Genomic DNA, 27,429 nt, shown 5'->3' on the forward strand with positions numbered 1-27,429 from the left:
GATTTTGGCGCTCATAACTTTATATATATATATATATATAAAAAAGGGCTAAGTTTGAAATTCCAATAAACGTACATTGAAAAACACATGTCTAAATGTCAAACAGTCATTCACACAATTGCTCTAAAAGAAGGCTCCCTTGAGTGCAAAAGATTGTGAATTTTATTGTAAGTCATTTAACAAGGAGTGAAATGAATCACATGGGGTAAGGTGTATTCCCTACAGTTAGATTAATGGCATCAGTCCTGAGTTGGACTCACACCAGATCCAGGGTAAATACATAGGTGAATGTGCTCTTTGGAGAGTACAGTAAGTGATCAGGAACTGATATTAACAAAAGGGAGAAAAATAGATGTTTGATTATTTGTTTATTGATTTGTTTGAATACAAACTTAAAATGTTGACTACTTTGTGAAATTATTTGGAAACTGCTCCTTTAACAAAGGATTTGAATACAAGCAGGTAATGTTTTTAGGCTATATGTAGGTTTACACATATAGGACTTTAGCCTTTGCACCATGATTCGATTTATATTGCAATGAAATGATTTCTGCCCTTTGAATCTAGATCGTACAGTGGAAAAACGTATTATCAAGTTGTTTAGTATGATGTAATTGTGTTTATTTTGTATCCACTTTGTCAGCATTAGAAGTCCATATGTTTATTCCTCAGCGGTAACAGTACCATATATTCGGTTTATAATTGTAAAAACGGATTTGGCGCACTGATAAAATGTGTAGGCTACAGTTTGTTGTTTCATACACTAGCATAGCGTGACGAAGTGCTAAGGACTCAACGCATGACTACCCTTTAGAACAGACGTATGTTATTCCAGGCCTTTCTGTACCTCTCACTAACTAAGCGGTGACTATTCATGTAAAAGCAAACATTGTGCTAGTTGCAGTGTAGCAATACAGCAAAGTATTACACAAGCCCCTCCCTTCCTCGTGGTGGTCACACCCTCGGTGAAGTACCGAAGGGTGTTTCCGAAATTTGTGGTTGTGGACCCCAACAGCAACGACAGAAGTAAGCTTAGTTTGGTTAATTTAACTTTAACAATTTAGCATGTCTCATACCGTTGTTACTACCACAACAACGACGACATCGTCGTCCGATGGAGGATTTTTCAACCTAGGCTATACGCGTTCTACGCAAGGTTTATTGAAAATCGCACAAGTGGTAAGGAACTTCCTCGCGTCATTTAATTGACTCATACTTTGCACGAATTTAGTGTACACGTCCATATACAGTCTTACTCCGCTGCAAGATTTTGAAGGCGGTGGTCAATGAGCAAGCTAATTTTTCCTGCTTCCGTTTTTGGTAAAAAATGAACCTTTTGTTCCTAATGAATAGTAAGAGGAAAATGTATCCAAATAGTAGGCTTAATGGACACATATCTGCGTCAGGTTTTGATGGATTCAGCTGGAACTGTGTCTGGTGTGCGTGCCTTGCATAGTTTCCAAGTGGTTTTTGATACGTAAGGAATGATTTTGCCTACTCATTGAATCAAGTATGTGGACTTTTTATGCTATCTGCCATGGGTTTGTAGGGCTGTGCCGATAAACCAAAAGTTTTCATTTTAACTTCGTCAGGCAAGAGAGCGCGCCTCTATGGTTTTGCACGTTTTCCACACTTGATGTCGCTTGAGGGCGACAGGTGGTCCGCTTTGCAACAAATGTTTTAGAAAGCTGGCAATGTGTCATGAGTGAGGCCACACCAAGGATTTAAATAATGGCGCTAAATGAATCGACATGTGTTGTAATCTGTAATTATTCAAACACCTTTGACAATTTCAACCCAAGTAATTTTTAGAGATGAAATGTGCAAAATTACGAACACTGCCATCTTATTGTAGACGCAAGTGATATTTTCTATATGGCTTGTGTCGCCATATAGAAATTGAAGGATAACCCGTCTTGTGGCCACTCATGTTTCTTGGGTGCCATGATCTGTTGTGGTAACAGGTGTGCAAGGCAGAGGATATTAAAGGGAGATATACTGACTGGAGCTATCCTTATAAAGGCTGTTAGTGTACAAGCTACCACCTGTAGTTTTGAGGTTCATATTTCTTGGTATTAGATCACATCGGTGTGGTTCACCTCATAGGCACTCATCTATTTCTGATGTATATGGGCCAGTCCCTTTTTGAGAACTTTCTCACAGTCAACAGATATGATTTTAGCTCTGTTGTAGTGACTTACGTACACTTTTCATATTTTTGTCCACAGGTTTCCCTCCTTATAGCTTTCCTGTGTGTGCACTTGGAGTCTATATGGACCGACTACTCTGCCTTTCGATACTTTGAGGTTGTTACCCTGTGGTTCTTCATTGCTTTTCTCATCTTTTTCCTCATGTATGTATTCAGACTCCAGGGCAAAATTCCCTGCATTAACTGGACACTGACGGTGAGTGGCTCTATGTTGCAGTTCTTACACATCATAATAGTAGACCATGGGTTTAAAGTCTCTTTGCTGTACATAGTCTAGTGGCCTTAATCTATGACTGGCTTCACACAGCCCCAGTATGGACAGTGTGCGTGATATGATAGCGTTGAACTGACAAAAGAAACTTCAGTTTTAGCAATGGAGCTTGTCCTGATATTGTGTGATGACTTACTCTTCCTCTGTATTTGAAAGCATTAATGAACATCTCACGCGTACTTTCTCGTCTTTCTTACCATAAATCTTTATTTGTTTGTCACTCACAAACAGGAGTTCCTACACTATGCTGTTGGGACTATTCTTGTCTTTATTGCTTCCATTGTAGCGGCTGTGAAAAGTCATGGAATTTCTGCTCTAGTTGCTGGATCTGTAAGTTTCCTCCCCTGAGATATTTTTTTATATCCACTGAACATGGTGTAGGCTCCCTGTGGAACAGAAAAGAAAAGACTTTGTTCCTGTCTGCGCCATCTCAGTATAATGCTGCAGATAGGGCAATTTATCTGAACAGGAAGTCTGTTTACATAGGTGTGGTGCATTGTTTGACCTTAATTCAGATTTAGCACTAGATTTTGTCCTGAAATGATTTACTGACTTTTCAGAAAGCCTATGGAGCACATAGCTTAATGCTGAGTCACAAACTGTTCAGATAACATCATCGTTAAACAAGAAATGTACAAAACATGTCTCAGTAAGCACAGAGCTGAGTTAAAACTGAATCCAAATCCACGCTAATAGTAAAATCGGATGATGAAAAACAAATATACCTTCTTTATTCATATCTCTCGGACATTTCCTCTGGTAAATAATGGCAGGAAGTTGTTTGTGGCATGGGGACGTGCACTTACGTATTATTGTCTTTCCCAGGTGTTTGGCTTTATCTCTACTTTTCTTCTCGCAATCAGCCTCTGGACGTCATACAAGGTCACGTGTGGCTCCCAGCCGACCAGTGAGTTTGACACTTATTTCCCAGTAAAATCAATATATTTTTCTATTCATATAAATATCATCATTTTGTTATTTCTAATAAAATAGGTTCCCAGGACAGCACACAATGTATCCATGATTTATTTCAAAATACATTTTTAGTTTCAAATTCATGTTGGTTTTCTGTTACTGGAAAAAAAAAACTGTGCATGGACTTTGCTAATTTTGTTATTTCACTTCTAATCTTTATCGCTTTCTTTTGTCTGATGAAGGTGCTGCTGTGTGACAGGAAACTGCTATTCTCACTTAAAGCAACAAGAGGAAGAACTTACTGTAGCAGCCATTAGGAGTGCCTCTGAAGAGTTTGAATGAAGAGCCTTGCCAAGACCCAACCCAAAATCTTTTCTCCCTTTCCCTCTCTCTGGTTGGTCTTTTAAACTATATTGTGAGGAATGAATGTGGACCTGGTTTAGTGTTTAATATCAAAAAGAGAAGCTTTAAGGGGTAGATTTGGTTTAAAGAATGTTTATATTATTTATTTAAGAGTGTTGTGTGATGGAGAACAAAAATGGCTCTACATATATAATCATAGATGTTTGAGATAAAAACAACAAGTGTTTCTGTTTTTGAGTTCCTCACAGCGTTATTATTTTTCATATTGCATTTTTAATGGATTTTTTTAGATCAGATAAAGCGCTCCTTTCACAGTATTATTCATTTTAATATTATAATGTTTGCATTGCATTGGACACATGGACCACAGTTTGTATTTAAATATAATCTTGCACTCTGATGTGATGCACTGTTTTATATTTGTCAGTTCTTTTCTGAATCTCAATTTTCTTTTCTTTTCTTCTGATATATACATATAAAACATCTATTTATCTATCTATCTTGTACTTTTATATATCATATACTTGATGACATTGCTTTGAATAAAAGTACGTATGTACTTTTATGCAAAGCAACATCATTAAGTTGTTCCAGAAGTTTTGTCCAACTTAATCCCTTTGAAAGACTTTTGGAGGGCCATGTGGTTGTATATAAGTCCAACACACAGCTAGATTCTGTGTATACACACCTACACGTCTCTCCCATGACGCACATCTGCTAGCGTCAGTTGTAATTCTAATGGGGACACGAGCCCTGTTTTGCTGCTAGAGGCCTTTCCTGACACACACACACAGAAAAGCCTTTGAGCCAGGCCAGGCTTGCTGCAGGAAGGAAAAAGGAAGGAAACCATATACACTTAAAAACTGGGGAATATTCTGTTTTCTGCTGCTCCAATTCTTTACATAGAACAAAAAAAAAAAAACAGAAAAAAAGTAGAGAGAGGCAAACTGAAAGCAACAAATGCTAATACCACATCCTCTATATTTTGTAACGTTTAATCCACAGCATGTGGAAATCATTTTGAGTTAGGATTTAAGAAATTTATTCAAGGGCATACTCGAATAGGCAAAAGGCTGTGTGCTGGATAAGAGGGGTTTGTAAAGAGGGAGAGGAGGAGGAGGAGGAGGATGGAAAAGGAGAAATGGGCTAAGGAGCGAAGGACTGGCAGAGTTGTTTGGCTGTGTAACCGTAAGGCTAAAGATTTCCATGCTCTCGCTGCCTAATACGGAAACATGACTCATAGAGAGCGGAGCCCCTCCCTTTGGCTTCCTATGTTTATTTTTCTAAAAGGCCCATAGGGGTAGCTATCTGCTGGTAGGCCGCAGTCACACTAATGATGTCTCGGTGTAATGTGCTCCTTATGGTCCTAATGGAGAGAGGAGAAAAAAAAAGTCTTTGTACTTTACGCTCATGCCATTAGAAGCAGAGCAATAGAGTGATGTACCCAGGTATCCTTTAGCCTAAAGGCAGATGTGGGAAGCCCCCTCAGAGCAACTTTTCTATCCATATCTTGTGTTCATACTAACAGGAAATGCACAACCACAGTTGGGAGGGGAGGACAATAGTGAGATTTAACCATAATGGGGTTCGGGATTCACATTGAGGCAATAGCTCAAACATGTTTATACTGCACGTGCACAAAAAGTACATGTCAAATGATTTGGAGCTGATAATAAAAACATCTCCTCCAGATGCAAATATGAAAAACAACAACAACAACAACAAAAAACACAGTATATGTGCTTGCACATGCCTTTTTTTTTTTAATGAGTAATACAAGTTGTATTGAGACACTACAATATGACAGTTGATGTGACTAGAAGGTTTAAGTAATTATGATTTACATATTAGCAGGAAAATAAATACAATACAAGGCACAGTCAGTGACTTATTATATGATAAAGATATTGGTGTGTAAGAAATCCACACCCAAATGATTTCTAGTGCATATCAATTTGAGGAAAATGTGTTATTTTGCAGTGCAAGTAACACTGCAAATTACGAAGTTAAAAAGCAGTTTATAAGGGTTCAATAGTAAATGCTAGATGTCAATACCCTTTACTTTGCCAGTTTAAACACAGTAGAAACACCTCCACAGCGTACTATGGGAACCAAATGAATGCTGCACATTCCAGCAAAGCAAGGGGGACCACAGACAGGATACACAAACAGAACACAAACTGGAACAGATGACTGGTAATTGAGAAGATCAAAACTCTCCACCAAAAGCATTAATATCGACAGCACAAACCAACTCCACTGCTGTCTGCTGTCTATAACACAGCATTATGCCGTTCACAGTTATTGGCCAATGTGCTGTGAGCATAGGCAAATTCTTCACAAGCTAATTTAAGTTACAGCAAGGTCGCCCAACCAAACCAAAAACCCTAAATGACACTGGAGAGTTATTTGGACAGTTGTTTTTTTTTAGCTTCATAATGATAATTGCCAAAAAGATGTTACATCAACTTCTAAATCACAGAACAAGATTGTACTGCTTTTCATTTGTGTTCTTTTAAACAGAACAGGTTTGATCCAGCTTGGAGTTTATAATAATAAGGCATGAAGCATTTGGAGGGGGCGGTACATAAAGGAAGAGAGGGAGTGTTGTCTTTCGGAGAATAAAAGCTTTCATTTGGTAGTCGGCGTTACAAGTGCATTCTAATGCAAAATAACGAACAAAACAAACAAAAATACAACCAGAACTTAAGGCAATAGAGCATAAACATTTATTTTGCAGTGGGTAACCCCTTTAAAAAAAATTTAAAAAAAAAAAAAAAAAAAAGTACTCGTATGCAAACAGTAAAAAAGCCGAAAAGCAAAGAAACCATGACACTGAAACAAATATGTTTGTAAATTATCAAAAATCATCTAAAATTTCTTAAAAAGGTCTCAGAAACAATTTACACGATTAACTTAAAGGAAATGCTCTTCCTTGAACTAGGAATGTTTTACTTTGGTTTTATAGTCAGGGGATTAGGCAGTAGACGGATTTCACGTAAATGTTTACCACACCATACACATCTGTAGTTTAATTAACAGAAGCCAGAGCAATCAACTACGACACCACAAGAGGGCACTGTAACTCAGATGACTGTCTCAGGAGACTTGCAGTCCATTTGTTTCTCTGGGCATCTTAAAAAATAGGTTGAACAACTGGGCTTACACACCCTCTGTGATGCACTGAACATACATGGTGTACACAAAATCACAACATAATTCTCTTTTGATAAGTGCAACTTTTAAAACACATTAGTGGCTTTAAGCTCTTGCAAAAAAAAAATATATATATGATAGAAACTTTTAAGGCAAAAATTCAGTAAAGAAAGACTAGTAAAGTTAAAATCATTTTGATTACAAGCGATTGAAAGAAGGCAGAGAGTACATCACTATAAAGTTGAAGCAATGATCACACCCTCTATGTGTGAATTAGACAAAGGCACACAATCATTGTCAACAGAAATTTAGATAGTCATATTTTTAACTCAACTCCTATGGAGCTTAGTCATAAAAATGCAAATTTGGTGGGGATTAACTTGGTTTATGATGATACTGATAATAACCTGGCATGAGGCTTTATAAATTATATTATCAGACAGTAAAATTTTGACATTTTGTACACATCCTACCATAGGCCAAAAAGCAGGAATGTGTCTTGCCATCTCATTGCATGATTCAAAGTTAGGAATGTTTGCTCTTTAAGGCAAACTATTCAAATATTTCAGCATTACACATGATAATTCTGGCACACAAAAGTCTATGATGATGAAATATGTAACATCAATATAAAATAGTGAGAAATCAGGTGAAAGTAATGACAAATAAGTATACAGGGATCCAGTTTTTTTCTGCTCTTTCCATTAAGCCAAATTACAGACAATTGTCAGACTTACCATCAACGTTTATTTCTTTTAAGGTCTTACTACTTCTACCTCACACAGATTCATCAGTGGACTGAGCATCTGAGCACCAGTCTCTGTGGTATAGGGTGGGCAAAAAAAAAAAAAGCCTTCATTAAAAAAAATGGGGGACACTTTGTCCTTCTTGATATAAAAATGGCAAGCAGCACTCGTGTCCGATGGTCTTTAGCGAAAACTGACCCTGGGGTCTACTCCCCTCCGTTAGTAGCCTGGACCGTGTTCAGCTTCTCACTCTCTGGTGCTTGCGACTGGGCCTGGGCCTGGGCTGGAGAACGCTTTATGAACGGAACACCTTTTTCCTTACAGAACAGCCCAAGATCCAATATATAAACCACACTGGCAAGGATTCCAAACACCTACAAAACGCAACAGAATCAACCACAACGTGAGTCAAACCGCACCAGTTAAACATGTTTTTAACTGTACATAATTAATCGCGTGTAAAACCTTATCGTGAGTTTGGTCAGTGCAGTTCTCTAATCTCACAAGACCAACGATTAATGAGCCTCTCTCGTAACGACACCTGCACTGTCAAACAGTGTTTTTCTCTGCACGTGTGTGCAATGTCAAATTACACAAATCTCTGTTGTGGGACCTCAATTGTGTACCCATTTCCATATACGGTCGTATACGTTAATAATGCAGGTACTGCCCGGATCACCACGACAATCACGGGGGGAAAAAAAAAGAAAAAAAAAAAAGGAGAGACTTTGTTTCTTACCCCTGCGACCCTTTCCACGATCATCCCGCTGTTGTCTGCCAGGAAGACGATGGACGCGATGAGGAAGAGTACGGTAATGGCCGCTGTGTAATAAAAGTCCTGCAGGAAATATTAAAAGTAGAGAGTTCATTCATCCGGGGTTATAAACGTCCAGGCCAAATTCTGCCTCGATTCCTTTTGGTTATTTAATATTTAAGGCAGGTTCCAAAAACCCGTAATGTGACCGGATTGATGAGAATCAGATTGATTGTGAGGCGAAGCAGAAGACTCACCAGCTGAGGCCAACAGTTGATGCCCACTTTCTTGCTCAGGTTGGTTGCCAAGAGGACGAGGAGGAGGGCGGTAAAGAGGAAGGCCGTGCAGCTGACAAACTCAAAGAAGTAGAGCGGCGAGCACGACACGCAGTTAGTGATGGTCTCCTCCGCTATGAAGGCGGCCAAAGAGAAGAGCTGAGTAGACACATCACATAACAGGCGTCACAACTCGCATATTCCGTAATATAGCTCTAGACAGCAACACAAGCATTCTCATTATTCACCACCAGGTGGCCACGTCACTTCCATGACTACAGCTGCGTCTAACTCAGTGGAACAGCTTAAACATTAGCTCAGTGAACAGGAAATAATATCACACGTAAGACTTTATTATACATATAATTATTCACTGAGGACTGCTTTGGTCAGGCTACAAAAACCTGATGCCTGTGTGATTCTGTCCAAAGCCACAGAGAGTTTCTTACTATGATTGCACCAGTGTGAGATAACCGGTGAATGACAAGAATGCCATGACCTTCAACCCTATGACTCCAAAAGAACAAGCAAAGTCATAAACTATTTGGTGCTGTCTAATTATGCTGTGAATTATTAAAAAAAATGTTCAAAAAATGACTGTTCTCAATTGCCATTTACAGGACTAATGTAAACCAAGCAAAGACTGAAGTGAGAATTACATAAACAACACTGAGAGATAAACATAAATATCACTTTCATTGCCTGAGAGACCTTAACTGCTGACCTAGGCCAACATTAATCATAAGGCATTAGAAGACATAATAAATGATCAGCTGATGTGACTGATAATATAAAACTGTATTCAAAGGAATCCAAAGCAAGGACATTTTCATATCCTCATGAGACCCTCATGAGCTGTTCTTGTGAAAGTCCCAGTAACCTAGGAGTGCACCACAACAAGCTTTTTTTTTTTTCCTTCTCAAAGAGCACAGAAGGGTATTTTACACACCACGCTTAGGAAAACGGTCTAAGCCAAACTAAAGTGCTTGTTTTCTCTGTGCGGGTAAGAACAACGTCTGTAACAGTGCTTTTGCAGTTCACACTTTCCTATTCGACGTCAGCTGAGTCCGGTTCTCGTTAAATGTGTTGTTTTCGTTTTCAAATTTTATTGTAATTGGAAAAAAGAAAACACAGAGCTTATGAAAACATACTTAGTATAATTCAACACAAGAAGATAGGAGTTACAAGGGCAAAGGCAACCCGGTTCTTGTCTACGACCCACATACACAAACTGCCTCAGGCTCTCAGATTGTTGACAGTGCGAAAAGGAAGAGGGCGGGTCGACTTCCTCAGGAACTCAGCATTCACACAGCGCGGCCATTTTGGCTACAGACACCTTATCGCTAACACACAGGACCTATTCCGAATGCTGCATTCTCAAGCTGTCTAAACCATTATAAAGTCACGCCCTAATAGCATAAGAACTAAGGTTCTCCCATACTTTTGGGCAGCCGTGGTCTAACCGGGGCTTGTGACTGGAGGGTTGCCAGTTCGGGTTCCCAGGCCCAACATCCACGGCTGTGTGAGCAAGGCACTTAACCCCAATGCTCCCCGGGCACAAGGAATGCTGCCCACTGCTCCTGCGTCTGGTGTGTGTGTTCACTACTGGTGTGTTGGATGGGTTAAATGCAGAGGACAAATTCACTACTCACTGTTCACAGTGTGTGTGTGCGCAATCACGGAAACTTAACTTAAAACTCTAACGAAACAACAATGTAAAGAAAGACATTTACTACTACAACTATTGTGCAGGTTTAGGTGTTTAGACATTAACTTTGTGACAGAAAGAAGTTAAAATGTTTACTTTCAAGTAAGTCTTTTTAATTTAAAAAAAAAAAAAAAGTGTTTTTCCACTCGTCTACTCAACCACAACACATCATGCACACGCCATGTGCATATGCAAATACTGTGTGCATGAAAATGGGTGTGACAGGACCACGCACTGCAAAACTCGCTAACTGAACTTTGTGTGTATGATTATGGGCACTAAAAAAATCTTACCCGTCAGGTTGACCTATATGCCCATTTAATTATTATTATTATTATTTTTTTTTTTCATCTACTTGTTTACAAATGATTTCCTGAAATCATGCTCACACTTTTAACATGGAATACTTCGTGACCACGATTCTTTGTACTGAGCGGTATTACAGGGGGTTTCTTTCTCTGACTGTTAAAAGAAACGACTGAGCGTTTGTCTGGTATGAGAAGGGACTTTCCAACAGGGATACCCATCAAACATCGTGGTAACCTGCCCCATGCTTAGCCTGTGCCTTGCCTCGACCAGTCGGCTAACTTTTACAACCAGTCTGTTTACATTCAACAAACGGCTTTCTGTTTCTCTCCATCTACACGCTACAATGCCTTGAACTTGCTACAAAAAAACCAGTATGAGATATTTATCAAGAGCGATAGATTTATTAGAACATAAAATGTCACAAGCTAATAAATGAACCGGTGAACATATTTTGCCCCCCCTCAAGGTTTTATACGCTGAGGTTCTCCCATACTGCCGACGACAAGAGGTGACAGCTAGGGATTTTCCATAGGCCATTTAGACAAGCATCTTTTCCCTCACGGTTCCTTAGAGACACCAATTTGATGTTTGACTAGCTGTAAAATCTGAGTCAACAAAATGTGTTTAAAGGTCTTGCACTGAAGATTTTAATCACTTACTGCATAACACTGATACGGTTTCTTGAAAAACTCGCGTTGGAAAACCGGACTGCAAAAGTATTTTCTACTATCTGTGAAAGTGCAGCCATAACATGATTGTTGTCCACAGAAAATACCACACAGAGTGGAATCAATTAAATTACATCGAGCCTGTGTGTTAAAGCATTCTGACAAAATATCAGAGCTCTGTAAATGTGCACTGACCGTGGCAGTAAAGAGCTTTTCTGAGTTCTCAAAGGGAAATGATTGATCAAATCTAATTTCCTGAGGAATGGAGTGTTTGAAAGGTATAACTGTCTAAATGTTGACGTCTGTGACGAGGAACGACTTCTTTTTTATGGTTGGCACAAATTCTGAGAGTTAAAAATGACCCAGTAATTGAATTCAACATCTTTGCTTTAATCGGGTTAACAGGGTAGAGAGAAACAACACTGCCAACACCTGACACCACTTAGTTTGTCACAAGAAACAACTGTTCACGCTAAATAAAGCAGCCATCTGTGAATATCTTTTATTCAGTTCGTTTTTCCTCTGTTCAACTGATTATTAAAAAAAGGGTCATATTTACTTTTTAATGAAAATTCTTAGAGGACAGTTTTTCCAAAGTTTTATCCAAGAAAACTAAGACTATGCATTATATTGGATTCCCAGTTGAAATTTGCTTGAACTACAAACAGCAGTGAAAAGACAAGAACACAAGCCAAGTTTCTGATATAGATCCAGTATGAATAGGCACCTCTGAGTCCAAACCTCACCCTACTGATTCACTAATTTACTAATTTAGTAACAGTTGAAACTAGTGAGAAAAAAAAAAAAGCTAAAAAACCTGACTAAGCAAAATACTAGAAGCAAGCCATCTAGGAAGTGACAAGACGAGAAGGGAATTGTAATACACGTATGATACAGAATCTAAGTCTTGCATAGATCATATCTCATACCATATCATATCTCTTTATCTCTGGCTAACATACAAAATATTTGGAAAAAATATTGGGAAAACCACTATCTGCGGAAGAGTTGTGCTAGATGTGGTTTGAGAGATGTAATGTGGTTTTGACCTTATAGCTGCAAAGTCTCAAACCCCACTAACCAGAAAAGAGCAAGCACAGCCACGACTATATGCAGTTCAACAGCATGTCAGATTTTCTGACTTTCATTCTAGGTCTCACATAAACAGGGTGTATTTCCATGTCACACTTAGCGGATAACAGCGGGAAACTGTACCACCAGGTTTTCGAGAGGGAATTCCTGTCTATGCCTGTAGGACGAGATGTCGGTTGAGCTATGAAACTTAAACAGAATCGTGATACTAACAGGTGCGATCTCAACTTCACTTTTAATAACAAAAACAGACAGGAAGGACGAAGACGACTAGATGACCTGTATACCGAAGTAAAACAAAAGGCCTTTCCAAAGAGAACGCTACCTCTTCTGTGTTGTAGCCATTGTTGTTGAAAGTTGTTGAAAGCAGAAAACCATAAAACACATGCCTCATTTGGATGGAAAGGTGAAATACAACAGCATTAATAACCATATGCTGTATCAGCATAAATTACCCCAGTGATGAGTGTGAGTTTCACAACATTCTAAGACACTGTTAGTGACAACTTGACTTAATTTGGAACACACACACTTCCTAATTTTGGTAAATTTGAGCAATTTCTAATGAACTGTATGATTGTCTAACATGGGATTGGAGCTTAGGATGCAGATATACAGATGCACTCTATTAGGCTGAAAGGAAAGCGAGAGAGGAAATTCTAACCATGGTTCAAGGAATTGGGAACAAACACTCTTCCAAATGTCCTCAGCAGAAGACAATGAAGTGTAGCTCTGGAATACACAGACTACTGAGTGAAGATTCTCATTTAAGACATGAGTCATACCAAGACAGGTCTTGTACAAGAAATTAGCTCAGTGCATTAGATGGTCTGCTAGAGTGACATTATCTGAGTTTCTGTGCTATTTAGGATTATATCATGTTTATAACCTGTTTAATATGAATGAATGCACTGTTCATGTCTGGATAAAAAAAATAAGAACATACAAAAAGGGCTCAGAGCAAACAGGATAAACAAAATATATCAAGACAGTTCTGTTCACAATTTTTTCAGGAGGAAAAAAAGATTGAAAACTATTTTACTAGCTTTAATTGCAATGATAACATGTTTACTGTAGGCAACAACATGAAAACTCGCTTGTCTGGTAGATCGGGTTGAAATGTAGGCACCGTGCTTGTGGCTGTAGTTTAAGTGCTCGGTACGAGAGCCAGAACTTCTACCGCCCTTGTTTTAAAATATGGCGTCTGAACGTTTAAATAGTGGCGTCCATGTGTTTCGGAGACATTATTGCATAGTCCATCAACTAACAATTCACGAAATTGACACTAATATGCAAACTGGGAAGTCATTTACCATAGTTTAACATTTATAAAATTGAAATGAATACACATTATGATAGGTTACTTACCACCTCGAAGACTTTAAAAAAAAACCTCACATAAGTCAAGTACTCATTTGGACCGACGAGCAATTTCTTAGATTTCCTCCCCGGTTCAGTCGTGGCACCGTATACGCTGCTGGTTGCATTGGTAGACATGATCTGAAAGAACATCGAAATACGTTAAAAAAGCTTGTTTGTAAAATGGCCTACAGTTGGTTGTGCTCTACAGTACAAGTGAGCTTTAATTGCCCACCCACAATGGCATGAGCTACAACGTGAGCAGTAGGCTAATATAGAGCGTGTTGAGGTGTTAAAGTTCAATAATATATTTCATTAAAAGAATTTATTAGCCTACATTAAGCAGACCTTAACTATTAGGCCTAACGTAGGCTTATTTTAAAGGCGAAGCTGATGTTACGCATTTGAAATCCTCCATAGCGAAAGCGAAAGCGTTCACAGCGTACAAGAAACAATGCAAATATAACTGAAAATATCTTAATCAGATGACAGCTTCACACGCTCAAGATGGCATCCAAGATCGCGAAAAAGGTTTAAATACAGTTTCAAGAAACCAAAGGACAAAATTACCTATTTCTTGTATCACATCCACTCGTATTGGAAGTTGTTTTTTAAGGCTCCTTCCTATCCTCCCGAAAGCCTATTGTCTCACGACCCTTGTTGAGAGATACTCTGGGTTACTTTTACTTCCGCCCTTCGTCGTCTGTTTGAGAAGGCTCTTGACACATTTAAGGAGGGGATTCCCTGACAGGGAAGTTTTGAGCTTTTTCTTCATTGGTTATATTGGGTGTCATTCTTGCTGTGCACACTCCCATTGAAATGAACTGACACGTCCCTGTTGCTCTAAAGGCATGAATAGGCGACATCAGACTGGTAAAGGTGACCCGAACTACCAGTTTATCAAGTCATATGTTCCGTTTCACCATAGGCCGCAGTTTAGGCCTACTTGTGACAGCACTTTTCAAACAGTTTCGAATATACATTAAGTTTTACATGCAACAGACATCTTCAATCATTCCACTTAGAAGTTGGCTCTCTTGCTTGTAGCAGCAAAGTGCTCTGAAGAAATGGAAAACCATGTCAACACGTGTTCATTGCGCATGACGTTTACTTGGTTGTCCTCGTGCCATCTTAGCACTACATGCAAGACAAGGACACATATTTTAGCATTTGTTGAATCGTAACGGATGAGACACCATTTTCACCACTGCAAAAATGTAATTTTCCGCTTGTAGTTTGCAGTGATGATATTTTCCTCCCTACCTTTCAGTTTATTCTTACTCCGGGAAAGGGAAGAAATACCATAAACATCTTGGACACTGATTAATGCGGCTTTATTGAATATATTCAGTTCGTCGTAACAGTTATGACAGAGTTGACATCCTATTTTTAAAATGCAAATCCTGTCTCTTTTAGTCACGTTACCAGTTCTCTTGAGCATCGTGAGTAGTAAGTCAGGTGTGACTCAGCTGCAACATCACACATAATATCCAGTGGTAATTTCAGCTCCTCCAAATTTTCATCCTCTAACCATTGTGTTTACATCTTGTAACCATTGTATAAATGGAAGATTGATGTATTTGATGAATTTGGCTTTGACAGCTGATCTTCTGGATGTTTACATAAGCATCCTTTGTTGGAAAACAAGGGAGTATATAAGGCTTAGATACAAACAGGCCTTTTAAACAACTGACAACTGACAATTCTGAAAAAGATCCAGCTGACCCTAGAGAAATAATTAGTAAACTGTCTAATATGTACATTTTAGTTCTGAAAAGTAAAAGAAGTTTTCAGTTATGTTTTTATTTAATTTCAAAGCACCTTTTAAACGCTATTTATACATTAAAATATCTTATCAAGCAGACATTTCACCCTTTAAGACAGCAAAGTCAGACTTCTTAAGATCCCTTACATTTTCAAAAACAGTAAAAAAAAGTCCAAATGAGCTTCAGCAGCGGTACCTTCTATGCCTTTCCAGGGCTGAGCAAGGCCACCTGATAATACTGAAGTCCTCGCATGACGAACAGGGCACTGTTTCGGGCAGTCAGTAGATCACTGGCCCCTTACCTCCTAATCACCTTCTTTCACTGCTAAATAAGTTTCCTCTCATATATTCTATTCCCAACCTCAGTCAATGATACTTTAACAAGATAAGCATGCAAGAGCTTCCCAGGCTCATGGATCTGGAGGGATTTCTGCTCTCTGCTGCAGCCTTTCGCCAGTTCACTATCAGGTTAGGGTAGGGTAACTGGGACGACAGATGGGTAGAAAAAGAGAATATTAAGAGCAAACTTGGATCAATGCTGGCCCTCAAGACTCTTTTCCTTTGATGTGGGATGCTGGGCTGGTGGGTGGGGATGTGTCCAGATCTGATTTGCTAGAAATGCGGTCCAGTTCAGCCTGTACGTCTGATAGGCCAAGCTTTGATCCTATATAGAGAAAACGTAATACACTGTTAACCAAGAAACATATCACTGTATCAGTATAGGCCTATAACCATTTATGCAAGGAAAAAAACAAATTAGGCACTAATTCTGCCTTTTTGGGAAAAAAAGAGAAAGAAATACAAAAACAAGCCTTCAATTGAATGACATCTGTCATAGTCACACAGTACTTAAAATTCAGACATTTATCTTAGAATAATGTCTGTGTCAATGCAAATCACAACAAAAATAAATGTTATCCAGTTATTGTAAATGGTTATGGGCACAGTTATGGAGGAAACACTGCCCCTAGTGGTTGACTGGCACTGATTAAATGAACCCTGCTAACTTAGCTGCACTCATAGGACATAGAATGGATGATTTCTGATCAGCATGAACAAGCTAATGCAAATCTATCAAAGCACATCTATAAGAATCGGACAAGCGACTGACATGCATGAAACAGTGGGGATAAGACATCTAAAGATAAATTCATTTCAGATTACAAGGGGATTATGTAAATAATCATGGATGACAACAATCTTAAAGAGCCTGAAGACTAAAGAGGCCTTCTTGAGAATGTAATGGACATTCCTTTGGAATACACAATCATGCAGGTAGGCACATGAAACTAAAACATGCCAAAGAATAAAGAATGCCTTTTGAAGACAGCCTGGTCACAAAACCCTCTGTTTTGTGACGAAGATCTTGATGAATCACGACTGCATGCATCTTTCCTTATCGTCATAACACGTTTTTCTGTCAGGCAATATATGGAGAATATGGAGTGAGTTGTATGGACAAAGGCATTAAAGAGAGTTACAGAAACACCGACCTTAACGTGGCCAGCATCCAGTAACTGACATACACAAGAAATGGGAAACATGTTAACATGGACAATGAAAGGACAGGTCATCTAAGGAAGTGAGTGCAGCATAACAGAGTGCATATAGGATACTGGACAGTGTAACAAATGCAAACACAGATGTCTCGGATACACACACACACACACACATATATTTATAGTGAGTAGACTCAGTAGGGGTAAGTGAGAATGATGAAACGTCCTAAATGTGGCAGTGTATAATATCCTGCAGCCTTACTTAATATTTAGAGCTACATGCTTTTTGAAGCTAGTTACGCTATCAAAATATACAACAGTCCTTCAGACATTTAAAGATGCACAATTTGAGTGTAAAAACTCAAGAATTCTCTGGAAGTCTAAGATTTTTTTTTTTATTTTTTAAATCCACCATGAAGAAATTTATATGGAGGAAAGATTACTGCATTTTAAATACTTCCAACACGGAGAATGTTTTTTGTTTTCTTTTTGTGTGAAAAAAAAAAATCAGGATGTCAAAGATTTGTGTTTAATTCACCACAAACACATTTCTATGGAGGAAGGATTACAGCATTTTAAATTCCATCCTACCATGAAAGGTTTTCTTTACTTTTTTTGTGTGAAACCGGTTTGCAGATGAGCCACATTTCTGAAATTCTGACCTACCCATGTTTTGAGTGTAATGTAGTCTGTGATCCTCACATGGCACTGACATGATCTTGAGTCCGTGAGCCCACTATGCTATAGGGTGGAGGTGGTGATGTAATGGACTGAAGACTATTTTCCCTGTACACGTGGAGGTCCCTACCACAGCATATCTGGACATTCCTGCTAACCAGATGCTTTAAGACGCTGATGTCTCATCGCGCGGATGCATCCACCACAGAGCGTGCATTGTCTCAGAATGGTTCCGGGACCATGAGGGCGAGTTCGCTTTATTTGAATTGCCTGTTCTAACCCCAGGCCCCGGCCTAAACGGAGCACCCCCGGGGTAAGATGTAATGAGTTGGCCTGCGTGAGCGTACTGCCTTTCAGTTTGCGGCAACTGCATGATGCTGTTAGCTCTGCGTGGATTAACATCCCCCCTGGAACATTCTCAACACGGTGTAGAATCCCTGCCCTGAAGATTTTAGGATGTTCCTGGGTTGACCCAACCCTAGACAGATTTTCCAAAGAAACTGGCCACTGAGTATGCATGACAGTGCGCACCATACATCAGTCCTTCAACAGAAATGTGTTGTCAGACACTCAATGTGAAACCAGACTTAGAACTGAAAATTCAGGTTGGGACTTTGGTCTTAACAGCAGGTTTAATGCTTTGAAGGAGCCAAGGGACTTTTACTGTCCTTTTATAAGTAAGGATTACAGTTTCTCGAAGATGGAGTCCTTATCATCAGTGTGTCTCGTGACTGCTCGGGGACAGTCAGTAGGATGACTGGCTTCTGCTGAGTCTTAAATACCACTTCAGACAACGACTTGTTTTCCCCATGATGTCCATCCTCCAAACACACACACTTTGCTTTGTTATTTTTCTTGGGCTGTTTTATGGGGGGTGGCAGAGTAGTATCTCTATCTTTATTACAGTCTGTTTATTTTACAGCCTGTATATATGTATACGTACACATACACATGTATGTATATATATATATATATATAGATAGATAGATAGATAGATAGATAGATAGATAGATGGATATAAATATACTGTATATGAATTCAGTAATCTCCAAAGCTGAGTGGTGCTCTAATAAATACTGATATTATTCTGGGCATAGCAGTTTCCAATGGTGTAAATGCTTGCATTATTTGGAATCTATTAGTTTTTTTTCCCTCTTTTTTTTAACCTACGCCTCTTTAGACCTAAGCTTTGATCAGCTGCATGCGTAAAATTAGCACCTTTATTTCCCTATGTCTCATTTCAGTTCTCTTAACCAAAGTCTGTTTTTTACAACTGCTGTTCCTTGAAGACTAAAATGGTGAGGGTCCAGTACCAAAAGAGGGAATGGAAACAGTTCCCATTAAGTTGTTTATATTTCAGGATATTCTTAAAGGAGATTCTATAAAATGACCCTTACCTGCATTTGTAATATGATTCCCTTATCACTACACATATTTATTTTCCATTCAGATGTTTTTGTGAATTAATAGAACAAATTGATTTAATACTTTTCAATGCAAATAGTTTTCATTTGAAAACATATCAATCTCATAGTGCCTTACTGTCCACCTCAAAGATCATCATAAACAAGAATTTACAACAAAACTATGATTGTGTCTGTATCATTTTCCATACAATCTGAATGAGGCATGGGTAGGTCAAAAAACAGAAAACTGACTGCTTTACAAACATTTAACATTTAAATGTCAATTAAAACCTTTCCTCCAAAAGCAGTACCTGCTAGAAAAAGACTTCACTGAACGATGCTCTGGTAGAGTGTACTAAGCACAGTCTAGGTTGGGCGGAGGCCATTTGAGCTAGCTCTGTGAGGAGAATGGTTTTGAGAAAAAAAGTCTCTGAATTTACTCCACACTGAGAGCTCTACCTGATTTCTTGATTGTTCCAACAGTGCTACTTCCTCCTCCTGCTGGGTTGGTCCCTGGTGCAGGAGATCCTTTCTTACTGAGTAGGCTGTTGAAGAAGTTAGCCAAGACACCTTCACTTGTCTGGCCCCCTGCAAACAACCACAAACAGACAGAACAGACAATAAATGACAATATATCAACCTCAGCTTGGGATCAGACAAGTAAGACCACGAGGAACCGCGGTATGTGTGGTACAAGCCTAGAGCACAAAAAGCGATCATTCTTGGAGCGATGGAATATCAATTCCCAGCATTTTCCGTGATCCTTTTAGGTTGCTGAGACTGTCAAAAGCGGGGGACAGCAGAGATGGGCATGCAGCCGAATTAAGAGGGTGACATTCCATACACACCTTTGATGTTAGGATCTATCTTCTTGGTACCTGATTGTATGGGCATCACATTGGCGACATTTGCTGAAGCAGAGCGGTTTGTTGCTCTCGGTGAACCACTGGAAGCTCGATTAGCTGGGTCCTGTATTTAAGGATATTATTGCATTCAACGGTATTTCACATTCATTTATTTTTTTCTGTTATATAGTCAGGCATTTAAGTATATCTATGCCACAAGAACCACTTTATAATCTTCTTTAGAGATATGAATTGTTAACAGCGTAAAGTCATACGTCTCAGACCACAGCTTTCACTCTCACAAACAGATATCGAAACGTTGTGTTTTCAGCAGACACTCACCACTGGTCTTCCAGCGGTTGCTGCCGGCTGTTTCATCATAAGGGACTAATGAAGAAATGACAAAACCAGTGAGAAGGTGCAAGTTTTAAAAAGATTCCAAGAACATGTAGTACACTTTTCAGATGTGAAGGAGTGATGTAACCAAGCTCTGGCAAACTTGACTTTGATGGTTCAAAGGGTATTGGTCATGACTCAATGAACTTACAACAATGTGCCCCTTTGAAGTAGTTCCACTCCATACAACTGCAGTTCCCTATCAACGTACCGTTACTTTATCTAGATGGCAGCCTAGGTGTCTATTTTACCAGATGTTACATTTAACTATTGACGTTTATAAGCAAGACTAGTGGATGGTGGGTTCATGTTCCATTATGTAACATTACCTTGTTGGCTGGCTTTCACAGACTCTTTCCTAGTTAAAAAAGGTCAGTTCTAGGTGTACTAGCAGAAGAACGACCTCAAGAATCTGTGCATCCACCATTTGAAGCTGAATCATAGCACTATTTAGAAAGCTCATGACTGAAACTGTACAGTCACAGAATAAAACTATTGTAAATAGTGTTGTTTTTTTTTTCCTCTGAGAGGCCAATACACTTTGTCATCTAGTTACCAAAATGCTAAATAGCATTTCTATAATTGAGTTAAATCATTTGCTTAGTGTACAATTTAACAAGACAAATGTTATTTTCATATTTATGTGTGTCTATTTCATTTTCTACACATGTCAACAGTGTGTTTAAGATGTCACATAGGCCAAACCCTCTGCACTATTACATGGGCAAATCCATGATGGGTACTATCTGGGCATTTACCACTCCACTGAACATAATAAATAGGCTTTTTGATCTCTGTTCTCTTTTTTGCGTGTATGTCTGCTAGATCTGAAAGTTACATTTGGTCTTACCTGAAGTTGTGTTAAGAATACCTGATCATCCTCCACCAACTTTTCCTTCTCATGCACAACCTGGAGACAAAAAAAGAAAGATGCAAACATGTTGAGTCAATTTACCAATATGTTATGTGGCAGGTATATAGACTCATTATTAAATATTCCTTTTTTCTGTTGATCTTTAACTTTGAGGGTTGAGCAGGTTCAAATGTATCATTTGATCTCAACTAAGATTAGAACTGAGTCATCACGTCCCCTGGGATGGATTGGGGTGTCTGTCCAAAAGCCCAAAAGCACAGATTGCTGCTCTTTTTTTTTTTTTTTTTGAGTTAACGCAACTTCTCTGTTCATCTTGATAGAATCTAATCCCAACCTCACATTCTGTACAGCAAATCCAGGCAAACACTAATATCTGGATTTGGCTGGCTTAGGGACAGCAAGCAGCGGTGCATGTTTGTAAGTTGGACTGAGGATGGGTTTTTCTGAGTCACATACAGCTCAGCAACTTTACCCTTCTTATGGGCGGTTTCACAATGACATCCTCAAAGTTGTCATTGGCCTTCAGCGTTTGGAAGTTTTCATACAGGATAGCTATCTTCTTTTCATTGTCCCATCCTGAGGGACTGAAAATTTAGCAAGACAAATGTTAATGTTCCAAAGAATATTATAATATCAGAGAATTATACCGAATAACAGAGAACACATATAAGAAGATAATAATAGAGAATACATATAAATATATTTAAGTTAGTATACATAATCATAAATTAATAAATCATATCAGAATCAGGGCTGGAAATACTTACATAAATACAGAGTCTTTTTCCACAACTTGAGCAGGAAGGTCCAATGGAAATCCATATAGTTTATGAACCAGATATTTATACAGTATATCTACATTTTTGTTTTCCTTCACTGACGTATAAAGTAGAGCTGCCCCATCTGTAAGGATATGGTCAAGGAACTATTTCTTTTCTCCAAACCCATAGAAATTCTATTTCACAGTCTCTGATACATATCCGGGTGCGCTATGTTGTGAACCCTTGAGTAATCATGTGCACACCAGAAAAGGACAACCCTGAGAGATGCATCTGTAGGATACACTGCAGACAGAAGCGTCGAATGTGAGACTGAGTAAAATCAAAATGCTCATCCCGGTAGTCATGGTCTTTCTCCAGACTGCCAATGGCATCACACTAGAGACAGGAGAGAGCACATTGGAGGTGAACACAAAGAACAGTGAGATAATAACACAGAGAGGGAGCGTCAAGGAAAGAAGTCAATAAAGGCATATGTTGACTGCTCTAGGCATGAGATGCTTAGATCTTATACTAATCCTCAACATAATAACATGTCAGTCTGAAAGTATTGTGATCCCACCTTCGTGCAGACCACCATAACTGGAACACCTAGATTGTGTGTGAGTGTGTTTTTCCCCAGGGGGAGCACAACACTCTCCTCATCTTTTTCTCCTGCTGTAGGGATTCTTCTCTGAGGAGAGGAACTCAGGTTGCTGCCTGGTTCACAGTATTCCTGGAACTGCCTCACCACTATGAAAATGAAGAAATGAGAGAAAAGTTAAGGATCTGACAATTCACACTTTGAAGTACATTAGAGAAACATTATGTGGGCTGCTTGTCTGTGTGTTTGATATTGATGTGTGTGTTGGATATTGATACTGCCTCTGACAGACCAGGAGGAGTTCAGACAGGGTGATAACAATGATACAGTACTGTCCAGGTGTGGTCTTAATTTAGAATTACGGGATTGACACAGATTCCATTTGTCACTTTGAATTTGAATTTAACTGGCCACATCTGAGAGAATATATAGTTGAAATTTGGTTCTGAATGATGGGAAATGAATTTAATTCTCTGAAATTCAAACCAAATTTGGTAGATCACCCACAGCACATTTTTATAGAATCAGTGCTTTTATTCTATTATGTACATATAATAATTAGCACTGTGTTTTGTATGTTAATCTCAATACTGATACCTAAATATATTACGTATATTTCCTCCTATAAATGTTGTATTAAAACCATAATATTTTATATTAAGAATGGTGAACATTGTGTGTGTGTACTCTAAAAATTTTCTTTTTAATGCCTTTGTTGACTTGTGATGAAAATGATTCTGGGAGATGTATTTTTCCCCCTACGCTAAAAAATGGATGAAAACTCATCAGGTAAGAACATGTGTGATACAACTACAAGAAAATATTACTATCGACTGTTCATTTGAAAATTTGTATTGTAAATCAAAGGATTCAATACTGTTGTAAAATATCATGTGTGTAATGATGCATATATCATTTATTAAGTGCTCATGTAACAGCACAGCAGGTGCTGTTACAAAACATACAAAATGCCTTGCTATAATCTAAAACATAAAGTTGCATACTTATGGAACCTAGATCTGATATCAGATAGAGGAGGCATTTGAATATCAATTAATTCAAAACTATTTTCTTTAATTCAAATTTGAATTCCAACTCCATAGCATATTTCCTGTTCGCTTCAGCTCCAGTTCAAGTAAGATTCAGGGACTGAACTGGAATCCTTGAGGCCTTCCCATTTAGATCCTGACTTGTACACAGCCATGATACATTTTACTTGTGCATAAACATAACCATCTCTGTGCAGGTATAATGTTTCTTCAAACCCCAAACAAGTTGGTTACGTAACACAAGGCTGCACTGATTAATACAATATATATATATATTATTTTGTATACTGTATATATGTGTGTGTGTGTGTAAAGTATGTGTGTGTGTGTATATATATATATATATTTATATAGACACACACACACACACACACACACACTTTACACATGTGCATACCATTTAGATATGTAGATATATTTCAGATATATTTAAAATTGTATTATTTTATGAAGACTCAAAGCGCTTTGAATAAACTATACCCTGTCTCTTTTTCAGAGTGTGTAGAAAAAGCAAGACCAAACACAAGGGGAGTCATACTAGCATTGACTATTCTATACACTGAGGTAGCACTCATCTGGTATTGATCTTTCTCAGCAAATTATGAGACTGCTTGTGTCAGCTGTCTCCACTCATTTCATTTTCACAAAACTTCTTCTCAACATAGAACAGCAGAAGGGTTAAACACGAGTTTCCCCTGTTTACTCTTCTTTTTTTTTTTTAAAAGATGATGTGAGATGGAAATAGCACTATTCTCCAGCTTACCTCTCTGTTCCATATCCCTCATCACCTCTGGGTTCATTCGAAGTTTGTCAATGTGCTCACGGATCACACTTGCCCACTTCTGCAGAGAATCGAGTGCCATCCACGGCCTTGACATATCCATCACTAACAATACCAGGGTGTCCGCCAAGTTCTCCTGGGTTACTGCAAACTTCTGAAGGCCTTTGTGGAACAGGTCACCATCCAACACCCAAACATTACACCTGGTGTGGTCTTCAAAAACACAAAGAAATCGCACAATATGTGGTGATTCAGATAGAAAGAGAGCTATCATCTTTAAATTTGTCATACGCCAGGAAACCCCCCCTCCCAAAAAGAATCACCCTCTATGTCATCGTCATGGACACTGAAGTACAGATACTCTAATCCTCTGCCCTTGATGTACTCTTCCAACCCTTGGAGCTTGGCAACCAAAGTAGTTTTACCAGCACCAACTTCACCTACATGGAAAAGGGGAAAGACAATTAAGAACACTGTATTCAAGATAATTACAGCAATTCAACAAACTAAGAGCTTGTCTGATTAGCTAAGTGTTGGGCTGGGAGAATTTAACGCTCCCTTGTTAGCAGTTTGTTTAAGTCTGCCAGTCTGCAATAGGCACAAACTGTTTCAAACGTTCCTCTGGTAAGGGCCATTGTAATGCTGCGGATGTCCATGTACAGGCATGATTATGACTGCTCATCATTATCATTTGTGCCCGTAACGCTAATACATTTGGATAGACCAGCCGGATGAGCAAATCGTACTGTAGATCGTATTGTAAATAAGGGTTAAGAGTCAAATATTAACAAATTATAATAGTATCATATGTATATCTTAATGACTGCATATCTTGGGGCTTAGTGTTTATCTCCCAATCATGCTCGTTTTCATTGCTGCACCAAGCTGAACTAATCAGCAGTAAGGCGGACATTTCTTGCAGACTACTTGTGCATTCTCAGCCAGCGAAACTGCACACGCTATATACATCGGGCACGGACGATGCAGGATCTCAACATTCCCGTAGAAAACATCCAAGCAGGAAAAAGGTTGAGAAAATATTTGAGAACATTCGGGGAATATCACATCCTTACCCAAGACAATGACATTTTTCCCAGCCGGTAATTTTGGCCGCGACCTTGTTGTCACCTCACTTAAAATTGAGGACCTGTGTGCAAGACGAATAGGTCATCTTTGTTATCACACCCATTCAGTGCAACTGATGCTGTATCACGGCTCAAGGAAAGAGTGCTGAACTCTCAGATCGCAGACTGTCTATGCGCATCTTTTCACACACATTAACCGCATTTCACACATAGGCTACCAAATCCATTTGTGGCTTGCTCAAGGTATAGCTCACCATAAATTCTGTGCGTCCTCCTCCTCGCAAGTTTGCTTTTCTACTGAGGCATTATCTCCCTTCAGGTTTATGATTGCCGATGATCTCCCAATTGCGGCCATCTTTCCTGGTTTACAATTGTGCCTCTTGCTCAAGTACCCGGATGTACGACACACTGGCTACTGCGGGATGGGCGATGTCTCATAAGTTTACCCAACTTATTCAGCTCACGGATGAATGAATGTGTACGGTATAATCAAATATATATATAGATACCCGCTTAGGAAGAGCTCATAATCTTCACCGGTGTGCGAGAAGGAGTCAATAGTAGTGTTCACAATGTTTATCTCGTTGCCTATATTGGGCTTTGGAGAGTCTAAGATAGGAGGCGCTGTCCACACTTTTGGTGCTGAAAACCGTCGACGACATTCAAATTCCCTGCCAACATGTCACTCTTATCCCCCCCGTTTTCATTCAGTTCCATACTTATTACTGATTATTATTTTTTAGTTAGTTTATTTTTTGAGTTTGAAATTTGTTACTCTTCCTCCTTTTGGTATTTGTTAAGACTAATCAACCGATACTGCATTTGATGCTCATGCTGCATTAAAGGTCCTGTGTATGACGTGCTTAAACTGTCTTGTCATTTGAACCTTGAAATGTATGAAAGTGTCGTGTTACCCTATGAGCTGAAAACGCTTTATCTTAAATATGTAGCTTGCTTGCTCAGAGTACAACGTCTGAAGATGTGTTGGGTGCTTATCAAATTAATTAATATACAATAATGAACATAACTTGCCCCCAAATTTGTTTAGAGACAGAACTAAACTATCCCTCTGGTAGACGCGCGTGCCTAAAATGCCCAGAGGGAATGGTGATTGGCATTGGATTTATTCCGAGAATACCAAAAATGAACACTTCAATAATGAACGCTAGAGGTCACTATTTTCACAGGTAAGCTGGAAGGAGGTAACCTCTCAATTGATAAATTGCGCCGGAAAGTCAACTTACCCACTGAAAGAATCCAAGAATTCTCCTCAGACATATAAAGAAGAGGGTTAGGGCTAAAGGCTAGAGAACGAGGCAAAACACGCTTTACCTCCTTAAGGGCTGGCTGGCTCCTCAATTGCCTTCCAACACTATGGAATGAGAATGGGGCTTCACTCTCTGCATGGAGCATTCGTCTTTCCAAACCGAGTTTGCTCATATCACTGTTCTTAATTCAAGGAAGTTTCTCAAGCAACGATTTCTTGGGATTATTTTTCTCATTTTGCTGAAGGTGAGTGCACGTTGCCACACAGGATTTCTTGTAAAGTATTTTAGCTAAATGTACTAAACAGTGTATTTTTAGCCTTACAAACAAGAAACAATTCTTAAAATAATTAAATTTCTGCATGTACTAGTGTACAGAAATCTCAGCGCCGATTTTTAGTATTCACTTACTCAAACGTTGGAATTCTAAGACGGAGTGATTAAATTTTAAATTTTTAAATGATAACGGAGTGATTAAATTTTATTAGATGCCGAAACAAGTATGACTTAATATTCCTTGCGTGGCTAGCTATTTGGTAAGTCTTTATTCGGATGCTGAATGCCAACAAACGTTGTCTTCTTGGCGTCAGGTACCTGCG

At 38.9% G+C, this 27,429-nt stretch overlaps 3 protein-coding genes across 3 annotated transcripts; 1 reads left to right on the forward strand and 2 right to left on the reverse strand.

Moving 5' to 3' along the window:
- Positions 1 to 1,021: 1,021 nt before the first annotated feature.
- Positions 1,022 to 3,839, forward strand: cmtm7 (CKLF-like MARVEL transmembrane domain containing 7). The gene is made up of 5 exons (XM_030782531.1): positions 1,022 to 1,179; positions 2,229 to 2,405; positions 2,712 to 2,810; positions 3,306 to 3,387; positions 3,638 to 3,839. Exons 1-5 carry the CDS (start codon positions 1,066 to 1,068, stop codon positions 3,649 to 3,651), a joined length of 486 nt encoding a protein of 161 aa, XP_030638391.1. The 5' UTR covers positions 1,022 to 1,065; the 3' UTR covers positions 3,652 to 3,839.
- A 2,660-nt stretch (positions 3,840 to 6,499) lies between these two features.
- cmtm6 (CKLF-like MARVEL transmembrane domain containing 6) lies at positions 6,500 to 14,507 on the reverse strand. Its single transcript, XM_030782623.1, has 5 exons — positions 14,396 to 14,507; positions 13,835 to 13,966; positions 8,672 to 8,848; positions 8,400 to 8,498; positions 6,500 to 8,034 (listed from the first exon to the last, which is right to left on the reverse strand). The coding sequence occupies exons 2-5, from the start codon at positions 13,961 to 13,963 to the stop codon at positions 7,867 to 7,869; spliced, it is 573 nt and encodes a 190-aa protein (XP_030638483.1). The 5' UTR covers positions 13,964 to 13,966; positions 14,396 to 14,507; the 3' UTR covers positions 6,500 to 7,866.
- Positions 14,508 to 16,135: 1,628 nt separating this feature from the next.
- On the reverse strand, positions 16,136 to 25,920 carry LOC115819657 (cytoplasmic dynein 1 light intermediate chain 1-like). Its single transcript, XM_030783160.1, has 13 exons — positions 25,820 to 25,920; positions 25,554 to 25,627; positions 24,804 to 24,920; positions 24,463 to 24,693; positions 22,630 to 22,799; positions 22,352 to 22,445; positions 22,056 to 22,191; positions 21,761 to 21,872; positions 21,265 to 21,324; positions 20,361 to 20,405; positions 20,022 to 20,142; positions 19,633 to 19,761; positions 16,136 to 16,254 (listed from the first exon to the last, which is right to left on the reverse strand). Exons 1-13 carry the CDS (start codon positions 25,918 to 25,920, stop codon positions 16,136 to 16,138), a joined length of 1,509 nt encoding a protein of 502 aa, XP_030639020.1.
- Between the last annotated feature and the right edge of the window lie 1,509 nt (positions 25,921 to 27,429).

Source organism: Chanos chanos, chromosome 8 (assembly GCF_902362185.1).
Source record: "Chanos chanos chromosome 8, fChaCha1.1, whole genome shotgun sequence".
Taxonomy (NCBI): domain Eukaryota; kingdom Metazoa; phylum Chordata; class Actinopteri; order Gonorynchiformes; family Chanidae; genus Chanos; species Chanos chanos.

Bases quoted from the DNA above. Each gene is read 5' to 3' on its own strand.
- cmtm7 (XM_030782531.1), top strand. From the start codon at position 1,066: ATGTCTCATACCGTTGTTACTACCACAACAACGACGACATCGTCGTCC. The intron at 1,180-2,228 runs GTAAGGAACTTC...TTTTGTCCACAG, and splicing joins TATTGAAAATCGCACAAGTG to GTTTCCCTCCTTATAGCTTT. The intron at 2,811-3,305 runs GTAAGTTTCCTC...TGTCTTTCCCAG, and splicing joins CTGCTCTAGTTGCTGGATCT to GTGTTTGGCTTTATCTCTAC.
- cmtm6 (XM_030782623.1), bottom strand. From the start codon at position 13,963: ATGTCTACCAATGCAACCAGCAGCGTATACGGTGCCACGACTGAACCG. The intron at 8,849-13,834 runs GTAAGTAACCTA...GTGTCTACTCAG, and splicing joins TTTTTAAAGTCTTCGAGGTG to CTCTTCTCTTTGGCCGCCTT. The intron at 8,035-8,399 runs GTAAGAAACAAA...TGCGTTTTGTAG, and splicing joins TCGTGGAAAGGGTCGCAGGG to GTGTTTGGAATCCTTGCCAG.
- LOC115819657 (XM_030783160.1), bottom strand. From the start codon at position 25,920: ATGGCCGCAATTGGGAGATCATCGGCAATCATAAACCTGAAGGGAGAT. The intron at 22,446-22,629 runs GTGGGATCACAA...TCCTGTCTCTAG, and splicing joins TTATGGTGGTCTGCACGAAG to TGTGATGCCATTGGCAGTCT. The intron at 19,762-20,021 runs GTGTGTATGGAA...GGTTGTTTGCAG, and splicing joins GATAGATCCTAACATCAAAG to GGGGCCAGACAAGTGAAGGT.